The sequence below is a fragment of the Pteropus vampyrus genome, unplaced genomic scaffold (genome assembly GCF_000151845.1).
Source record: "Pteropus vampyrus isolate Shadow unplaced genomic scaffold, Pvam_2.0 Scaffold15, whole genome shotgun sequence".
NCBI classification, from domain to species: domain Eukaryota; kingdom Metazoa; phylum Chordata; class Mammalia; order Chiroptera; family Pteropodidae; genus Pteropus; species Pteropus vampyrus.
The window spans coordinates 16,339,259-16,349,965 of record NW_011888796.1 but is presented as its reverse complement, the minus strand read 5'-3'; the positions used below and the strand labels follow the sequence as shown (position 1 = coordinate 16,349,965).

Sequence of the window (10,707 nt, the reverse complement as noted above, 5' to 3'; positions counted from 1 at the left end):
TGAAAGCATACGTTCTGGTACAGAGGAGATGCTCAATGAATATTTGCTGCTTTTGAATCTGAAACCAGCTTCAGGAGACCTACCTAGAACCTGTTCCTGAAAGGTCATGGTGGAGTTCACAGTGAAGCATCAGAGAAGTGTTGCAAGCCAAGCCCTGCCCCAGACACTGGGTGCTGTGGGAAGACAAAGACTAGGCAGCTTCCCTTAAAGAGCCGAGAGTCTAGAGGGGGAGACAGGAACCCCTGTACATAAAACAAGCATGCCTCAGGCGATGTCTTCAATGGAAAAACCAGATGGAGAACAGAACAATTATCTGAGCCATTCAGGCAAGCCTGCTGTTGAGGAAAAGGCTTAAAGAAATTTGTTCTATTTATTTTGTGAACCAAGGGGTTAGAGCAGCCTGGGGAAGCAAAAGTACTTCGGCTCTAGGAGACCAGAGTTCTGGCCTGTGCTCTAGGACCTTAGGTAACACCCTAAAGCCTCTTTTTGATCTCAGTATCATCAGTTTTCAAAATGAAGATAGAGTAATATCAACCTTGCACAAACCTAACCCCTTACTGGACTGAGTCGTCATGAAGTTGAACACCATGCTTGTAAATAGGGAAAAGTTATTAAATGAGGCAATCTCATAGCTACATAGGCAACTGAAAATGTGTCTCCCTAAGATCCTAAAGAAAATGTTCAATAATCATAAATGACATTCGTATCAAACTTCATCATGTGTGAGGCAATTTCATGTGCATTTATTTTATCTTGTTTTCAAAATCTCCCATGATAATAGGTATTATCATTTGCTCCTTTTACACTTAAGGATACGGAGATGGAGAGAGCTTAAATAGGTTGTTCCAGTCGACGCCATCTGTGAGGGCCAGATTCAGGCCTTCCAACTCCTTAGTTCTCACTCTTTCCCCTACACAGTGCTGCTTTGCCATTAAAATCCTTATCACTAAAACACTAATATCGTTAACATAAATATTAATCATGTTTGTTATATACATTTATTTCCCTTTGATCAAAGCACCAAAACACCAAAATAGAGGCTCTAAAACAAATGCCGGACACGTAAGAACAGCAAGTTCACGCTTCTTGTATTATGGGCAAGTAGCTGTCCCCATCTGATTTGCATTTTATGCCATACAGCAGGAAATATTTAAGTTGACAAATAGGATATTTACATCTGCAACAGATACTTGGCAGTTAGTTTTTAACAATTGTTGCAAATGTGATTTATTTGCTATTATAAAAGGGCATTACTGTGAGAATATGACTCCTGAAATTAGCTTCAGTTTAGCAAGGGGCCTTGACAGCTTGACCTCTTAATATCCTTATAATGATGCCATTTACATTCAATGCTTACTCAAGTCACTCACTGCTAGATTTGTTTGAGAGGAGTCCACTCTAGGGCAGATGTATTATGTATTTTAACACACCGAGTTGGTGTGTGGGGCACATGTAAGCCATCTAAGAGGAAAAAAATGCTTAATCACGTCTTCGTGAAAATGTGTTTCCAACTTCCTACAGTGAAAATGCATTACTGCTAATTACAGCATACTCCAGAAATACAATATTTCATATTTTCTCCACAAGACATTTCCATGGCGTGGATTATATATTAAACAAGAACATGTTTTGATCCTCTACAACTTTAGCTTTTAATTTGACTGAGAAACTGGTACAGGGCAAGGACTGGCTGGGCCAACAGCAGTGCCATCTCCAACACGGAATGGGAAGAGGGCGGACTGGATTTGATCTCAGCACCACCACTTTCTAGCTGTGTGGACTTGGGTACCTCTATGAACCTCTGTATCTCCATCTATGACATGGATTCTTATTTTTTGGGTTATTATACAGATCTGGGATGTTTGAGAAGCACCTGGTACATTGTAGGGACTTGAACATGGGAGTCAGTCATGTCTGTGTTGCTTGTCAAAGCTCAAGTGTTACCTTCTCCATGAAGCAGCACTTATTTCCCTAGGCCAACTCAGTCTGTCCTTCCTTTCTGCTTCAGTAGTACTTTATTCTATCCCTTTATAATACCACGTATTGCACCGTTTTGTAATTACTCGAATACGTACGTCTCTGTCTTCCCCTTCTGGACGGCAGCACCTGTGCGTATTTACCTTTGACGCTCCAGTGCCTAGCGTGATAATATGCCTTGAGCATTAAACCGAGGAAGATTCCAGGGTGCTTCTGGATTCAGTGTGGGGTGGGATGTAACAAGGGCAAATAAGGATGGTGCGCCACAGGAGAGGGGCGAAGTAGCACGTGACCCACTTTTGCTATCACCAGTTTAGCGCATAGCAGATGCTCAGTTAATATCCGTTGAAGGAATTAATGGACATCATTCAGTTATCTAGTAGCTTACAGGAACTTATGGTTTACATATGTCTATTTCGAAGCATTTTGATTTTTGTTGCCTCATAGTATTCTTCTAATAACCTTGTGATTCAGCTTGGGTAGGCGTTATCACCGTTTCTCAGTTGAGGATACTATGACATTGTTGGGTGGGGAAGTGACTTTCCTGCATTCTCATGCCAGAGACTTACATGTAGAGCTGAGACTGACATGCCAACCATAAGTTTCCCTTAAGTAGTATATTGAAATTCCACAAGAGGCCAGCACTACTTTTTGCGAAATGGGAGCAAACTGCCCTTTTCTCATATTGCTCACTCTTCCCCCTCTGTCTTCTCTCCTTTAGTTCTCCATCCTCTGAAACTTTTGTCTAGTTTTATTTCTCAGTAGAAAACATTGCACTGACCATCTTAAGAAATTTCAAACCACAGGCAGAAAAATTGAAACCCACAGGAGCCTTTCAGAATTGGGCACCACCATTAGATTGTCTTGGCTAGGTGTTTCCACCTGTATACCTCCCCACAAAAACCTTGAATCCTCTGATTACAAACAGACTGGAGGCTCCATGTCTCAGCTGAACGAAGTAGAAACAGAAGCAAAAACGTCTACTCTGTGAAGTCATTTGGGTCTGGTGTGGTTTGAGCTGGGCAGTGTGGTTGGGGCTTTCTCTCCTGGTCGCTAATCTCACCTGCACTTCTACGGCTTCTGTTTTAATCAGGTGTGGGCAACAGGCCTCGACATCGCATACAGTGACCAGCTGGCTCTGACTCAGCTCACCTTATACCTGACCGACGGCCATCTGGATTGCCGTTTTAGCACACTTAAAGTGCCCCGCTTTGTTCCCAATAAAGAGAAGAAAACAGGCCGCCTCAATGCCCTGTCAGTGCCGGTAAGCAACAGAAGCTTCCTGATTCTCGGTGGCAGCACTCAGCCACCACCTTCTGAGTTCTGGCGATGTGCCAGGCTCTTTGAGTAGAGAGAGGAAAGAAGCTCGGGAAAGTCACTTAACCACTTCAAAATGGGTTTCTGGAATACAAATGCATTGGTCAGAGAAAAGGGGAGAGGGCATTCCAGAAGGAGGACGCTCTAGTTGGTACAATAAGATAGCACAGTGTTTTCCGGGGTATATCTCTTTGGTGTTCCCCTCAGTTCTCTCCTCAACTCACTTCCCTGGGCAAACACATCTACACCCACTACTTCAGTTACCAGCAACTTCTGACAAAACCCATATTTTTCTAGCCCCTGTTTTTTTGTGTGTGTGTGTGTGTTTTTAGCTTCAGACTCCTATGCCCAATATTCTATGGACCTTCTCAGTGTCAAACTATACAAAACCACAGTCATCATCTCCCTTCTCTATACTTCCTCTTTGTAGGTCAGGCCAGAGGCTGAGCTACCCCCTATCCCCACACCCCTTCGGCAGCCAGCTCATGTTGGTGTGAGCTGCTAAAATGCCATAACTTTGACCCTCTCCACCCGCTCCTTGAAGATACGACCTTAGTTTCAGCTTTCATCATCTCACACTAGTACTGTAATAGCTCCTTGCTAAGATTCCCTGCCTCCTGTCTCTCCTTCAGCCGAAACAAACACACAGTCAACACGGTCAAGGTGAAAAGTAAATCTAAGCTTATGTTGCTCTCCTACTTATGATTTTGAAATGACTCCTGTCATCTTCAGGAAAACCCCAACTTCCCAGCTGGGCAAATAAAGACCCTCATGACCTGCCTCTTCCCGTGGCCCCAATCTCCCATCTTATTTCTAGCCCACTGCTTGGGTGGCTGAGGCCAGCTATCCTGAGGTTGGCTGAAGTTTACCAATCTCAGAACCCTGGGTCACAAAGGATAAATCTCCATGGGGACAGCGGGCTAGGTCAATCATGGTGAAGGAGAACAAAGGTCAAGAGGACCAGATGGCCCCTAGCGTAGGTGGGATGTGAGAGTGGATGGGACTCTCCGGCCACAGCTGCTCTGACAGCTGCCACAGGATTTCTTCTGCCTTCTGCAACAGTGGGCTTCATACCCTTTTTTGCAAATGAAGCTCTACTTGAGATCCAAATATATGAACCAGATAGAAGAGAAATTCCAGTGGTTAATAAGACTCCACACTGGTGCCCTAGCAGTATCTCTTCCCTCTCTGCTGAGCCTCTTTGGGTCCAGGAAATGTCTCTGGATTTAAAGAACCTTTGTTTGACTCTGCCAGGGTCTCCACAGTCACCTTCCTTGGCAGGAACTCAGTGTACAGTGGGATGGGTAGCCTGGAAAGGGTGCCAGATGTCTAGGGGAGGGACTCAGGCACTAGTAATTTTCCTCCTTCTCAATCCAAAGGTCCTGTGAGGTACCTTTGATCACAGAAATCTGATCTTTTTGCTTATTAAGAAGAGATGCAGAGTTGGACTAGGGAAGAGAAACAGACCCGTTTTAATTAAGTCCCAGGACCTTGCTGAGAGTCTCCCAGGTCCGACCCCACCTGTGGTCTCCATCCTCACCAAAGGGACCTACAGGACCCTGAGTTCAATGTTAGAGGGAAGAACAGCAGTAAAACTTGAGGCCTTTGGGCTTAGCAAACCTAATTCCATGCCTTTTCTAAAAGGAAGCTGGAAGCTAAGTTAGTATTCAACACGACTTCCAAAGACAGTTTGCTGCATTTAAGTACATTGCTTCAGAAGGCTGTAAGCAGAAGTTGTACTTAGAATTAGAAGCGCTCTCCCATTTTCCCCATCTTGCCTATAGATTTCAATCCTAGCTATAGGCAACATACGGAAATTCTCCTGTGATCAAGAGTCTTAAACACTTTTAGGAATTGCCTGCACTCAAGAGGGAAGCATTATGATCTTCAATAATTCAAATGTCTCTACAATCACCGAAGAAAAGCTATGCAGGTTTTCTGATGTAGGGATAAATTGAAAGTACTTTTGGTTTTAGAAAGATAAATGGATGTTCTCACCCTGGTGCCACTGTGCGTGTGTGAATGCACGTGCTCCCATGCATGTGTACACATGTGACAGGCGATTTTGAAAACAAGCACACACACTTGCAAACACAGTACAATTTACAACCAAATTGAAGCTTCCTGAATGAGTGTGAAAGGACTGTGGTGCCCTCAGGTGTACAATCAGTCAGCTGACAGCCCCCTTTGAAGACTGAAGAAAAAGGAACTTCACAGATGAAACTACAATGGTAATGAGGGCGCATCCAGAACTAACGCCTGTAAAATACTTCGTTTGGGCCTATTCCTTTAAATAATATGCTATGCAGGGGAAAAGCAAATGTTTTTCCGGACTCTAAGAAGAGCTGTTGTCCTGTGTCAAAACAGGTGGCAAGGAACTGTCATTTAGACCCATTTTGACCAGGTATCTGGTCCAGTGTCCTCCACAACCACTCGAAGGCAAAAACAAGATTGGATGAGGTCCAGACATACATGTTTTAGAAGTGAAAAGGAGTCACCTAACAACTTTTGAACTTTTAAATAACGTCCTGTCAGAATGGACATAAATCGTTACCCTTTTTAATCCATTCTTACTCCTCCTCCTCTCTCTTTGTGGCCCCTCCGCACCACAGTTGGTGAGTGGTCAAAAGGGACCATCTTTGCAAACATCTTAAAACAACCCAAGTCATTTATAAGCATTTTTAACAGCACATGATCTGTAATGAATGATTAAGTAAAACCTTTTGTGTTAAATTATGATGTTAATAATGATTCTGTCTCCTGTAATTTATTATGAATTCTCAAATGCTTCGGGTTTGATTTTGATAGAATGCAACAACAACGAAGTTTATGTGATGACTTTATTTTTAGAACTCCTTCTTTGAAGGCACACATTTCCCCCGCTACTGCTGCTACTGTAATTATGTACAAAACCAATCACTCATTAGAGTTAGGATACATTATCTTCTAGACAGATGAGGCTAAATAAGCAACACATTAATAATTCAGAGAGCAGTTCATTATGCATGTGGATGCCTGCTTCGTAACTGAAATAAGAACCTCATCAGCCTCTGCCAACCCTTAAACAATAGTTCTGTATTATTGCAACCACATTCAAGTTTACGCTTGTTAAACTGCTACTTGGATTATTTTATCAAACATTCATTTATTTGTGGTCCCTTACTGCCGAGAACAGATTTTGGAAGCTTCTTTTTTAAGTTAATGATTTGAGCAATGGGTGTTATTAATTCTCAGAATATTATAAACATGATTAATTTTCAGGCAGAGATTTATTACATAAGGATTTCAACTATGTCAACTGAAATGCATCACTGTCAAAACAAGTATCATGGCGAAAATAGAATATACTCCACACTTCAAGTGCTGGTGCTCAGAACTAAATCAATTTAAATCGTGGCTGAAGCAGAATTATATTCTCCAGTGAAAAGGAGTATTTTGAGCTTCCTTTATTTGGCTCGAAGCATTCTTGTTAGATTGTGATTTAGAAAGGTAGTTTAATAAAACTAGACTTCTACTGATAATATTTTGTCTCCTATTTTTTCCTCCTTGTTTTACTAGAAAAGGCTAACCTCTGAAATTCCCACACCTTCCGAACGTGGCCAATGGGAATTTGGAGTGAAGAGCACTGGTCTAGAAGTCAGGGGTCATGAATTCCGATCCTCTCTCTGCCCCAGTTTCCTCATTTGTAAAATAAGAAAGGGTGAAATGAGCCCCTGAAGGTCTCTTGAGGGATTCGATTTTATGGGGTCTGTAGAATGGGGCTCTGTGCCAAGCCTGTCCCAAGAAGCCTTATGTCCAGAGGGTGCTGGTGGGAGAGCGGGATGTACAGTAAAGAAACACAGGAAGGGCCCATCCCTCCATACCACAGTCTTCCATTCAAAGGTCTTTTTCTTGCAGAATATTTTAGAAAGGAGCAATATTGTTGTGACAGGTCACATCCCAAATCCTCATCAGCCATCATCTTAGCTATCGGTTAATTCTTTTTACCAAGAATCAAACTCAGCGTGTGTCTTCTCAATAACTACTTTCTGCCAGACACTCTATTAAGCCCAGAGGATATACGGATGAATAGCAAAGAGCTCTAAGTTTATTAAAGGGCATGGATAGACCAGGGGATAACTATAATGCATATAATAACATGATAACAATATCCAAAATGTATTGAGCCTTGACTCCATACCAGGTACTTTCACTAAGTGCTTTACATGAATCTTTATACAACTCAATATATTAGGCAGGTGCAATTATTATGCTTGTTTTAAGATAAGACTACAGGTTAAGAAATGTGAAAAAAAAAAAAAATACTTGTGGAAAGTCATTCAGCAAACAGGTGTGGAAGCCAGGATTTAAGCCCAAGTCTGTCAGACTTTAAAGCCTGTGTCTGATCATTGTACTATCCAATCTGTCTTGCATTGGCTGAGAGTCAATGATTCAGCCCCAGAATAGACCTTAAACTCATCCCCGAGAAGTCTCTGGTTGAGGTCATGGACAAAGCTCTTGTTCCAAAGGGGGCTTCATCTCCCTGTGTGATAAAGTTGTTTCCAGGCATATGCCATTATCCACTGGCTTCAAATCTGCTCTAAGCTAGGCCGGGACTCAGTGAGCACTGAATGGACCAGATGGCTGGGGAGGAGTCTTCTGATGCTATAAAATCTATTTGGGTTCTGATGTCCTTGGCAAACATAAATAGACTTTGCAGGATCAGAAGAGAGTAGATTATAGTAGATTAGATTATACAAGTCAATCTTTTAAAAACGATGTTTTCTATTTGTATGACATTTTATACTTTAAATAGAGATGAGAATATTTGATCCCCATGATAACCTCAAGAAATTAAGACGACAGAGGTTATCGTACCCATTTTACAGATTAGGAAACTGAGGCTATGCAGTTAAATGAGCTGCCCAAGGTCATAAAGTTAAGCAAAGCCCAGATCTTCTGATTCCAGTCTCTTTCTGATGAAACGGTTTATCGGTTGGTTGGTTGGTTGATTTTTATTTTAAATAAGTTTTCTTATTTGTGAAATTATTTTAATTAACAAATGATAATAAGAACTAACATTTTTTGCATGCTTACTCTGCGCCAGACACTGTTCCGAGGTCTTTACGTCCTCATCTAATCCTCATGACAACATTTTTGCCTGTGCCATTGGGCCGGATTAGAAACAACCATAGATTATTGACAGCTTTTTCCCGTAGAAACCACGGGGTTGGTTAAGTCTAAAAAAGTAGGTGTATCGGTATGTTCATCTTATTAGTATTATAATTACACAATTATTAAGCAGATAACATATGCCAGGGATTTCACCAAGCATCGGGGATACAAAGATATCTGACAAAGTCCCTGTCCTCGAGGAGTTGAAAAGAAATATAGGACAGCACATACACAAGGAGAAAACCACGAAGCCTCATTTAAGTGCCATTTAAGCAATAGCCCCGCAACCTACTGCTAGAGTTCTTAGGAAAAATGACTGTGGACTAGTGGAGACAGGGTGCACATTATTAACAACATAGAACTTGGCCCAGTCACTGAGTGGCGAGGAGAGGAAGACATCCCCCCGCAGGAGGGACAGAGACCAAAGAGAGCCTGTTGTCTGTTAGGAGAGAGCAATGAATCAGCTGGGCAAAGGCAGAGACTCTGGGAAGGGCGAGTAGGAGAAGTGGAACTGAGCAAGCCAGCTGTGTGGATTCCATCTTGAAGACATGGAGGAGACACCGAAGAGTTCTAAGCATTGACCAACCTGGGTTCAGGAAACAATTAATCCGTGGTGATGCTCAAAATCCCAGGGACCGGTGGGGGAAGGAACAGCCTGGGAAATTACATTTAGTGTAGGTCCAAAATGCTCCAGGCCCTGTTTCTTCTTTTGAAAGAAACAGCAGGAAAAATAGTAGCAACCATTAATCAGGTACCAGGCACTGTGCTAGATGCTTATTTAACTGTGAGAAGTCAGAGAAGTTAAATGGCATATTCAAGATCACACATATACCGAGCAGCCTAGTCAGGTTTTGCTTCTCCTACAAAATTCTGCTGGTATCTTCACCTCTCAGGTAGGAAAGAGGAGCAGCTCTCCAGGTGGTAAAGGTCTGGACTAAGATGGCGATGGAAATGGAAAAGAGACAGCTTAGAGATATATATCAAATATCCTGGCTTTTCTTTCAGATTCTTTATGAATCACAAGCTGAGGTCCAGGAGGCGGAGAAAGTGCAATCTGTCTTTTGAGAGAAAGAAACCTCAGGTTTCCATACTTGCTGTCCAGTAGTACTGGTCAGTGAGCTCTTCTGCATGTCTTGGAGCCAAGATACAAAGCATTGAGCTAGATCCTGCTACGAGATGCCTGCCTACCTCTCTCTCCCTCACTGACTGGGCCTGATTGTGACTTTGCTAGTTTATATACTATGGCAGCATAAGACAAGTTTAGAAGACAAAATAACCTTGGAATTATCTTGTGAATTCATGGTAATTACCATGCAATTACATGCTCAGTAATCACAATGGAATTCCAGAGTATTTACAGTTCACTTCCATACACAAAAGCTCAGGCTTCTGGGCCTTCATTGTGAAGGCAGGAGCTGGCACAGCCTGGCATGGCAGGGCAAACCAACCTGCTGACCACGCTCTTCCAGAATGACTAAAAAGCTGAGCCAGAACTTCTCTTAGCTGGTTCTTATTACCCCACCAATGATTCCTGCAAAGTCCACCAGAGCTACACTCCTTCAAAGGATGTCTTCTGGGGTCAAGGCCCAGAGTGATTGCCCTGAATTGTCATTCTCTAGGGATAGCATGACTGTCTTCTGTGCTTTATAAATTATCTGCTTCTGCCCCAAAGCACTCATTAACTGAAAGTTCTCTGAATTATATCCTTTGAAGAGTCTCTTAAGTCAAAAAGAAGTGCTATCCATTTACTCTAGGTTATGTATCCATTCTTTCTTTCACTCAAGAAACACTAAACACCTTTAATGTGTATCACATGCAGCCTGTGAATTCAGAAATCTAAACAGTATCTGCCCTCAGAAAATCCCCAGTTGTGTGAGGGCGACAACTAGGGTTGTGAACAACTCGTGATAGGTCAGGTGATAATAAAATATAGTTGTGAGGCAGATGAGGCTCAAACAGGTTTTCGTTTGTAAAAATAAAATTCCCGGTGGCTACAAATGGGACAATACTAATGGAGGTGCTCAACTCAAGATGTATTAGCCTAATAGTTTTATAGATGTGGATGCTACTTACACACAGGAAGAGCAGACTTAATAGTACTGATAATGTGACCATCAGAGACAGTGTTTTATGTAAATGTTGAAGGAAAAGACAATATATGTGGGAAAAATACATCACAAAAAGTAAACATGAAATCTGAGTGTGTGTGTGTGTGTGTGTGTGAGAGAGAGAGAGAGAGAGAGAGAGAGAGAGAGAGAG

At 42.2% G+C, this 10,707-nt stretch overlaps 1 protein-coding gene across 1 annotated transcript in view; it reads left to right on the top strand.

The window, feature by feature from the left end:
• LOC105309728 (IQ domain-containing protein H-like) overlaps window positions 1–10,707 on the top strand; it is a 121,666-nt gene that overhangs the window by 93,434 nt on the left and 17,525 nt on the right. The window contains exon 12 of the mRNA XM_011385926.2: window positions 3,071–3,269. Within this exon, the coding sequence (XP_011384228.2) occupies window positions 3,071–3,269 (199 nt within the window). The remainder of the gene's footprint in view (window positions 1–3,070; window positions 3,270–10,707) is intronic.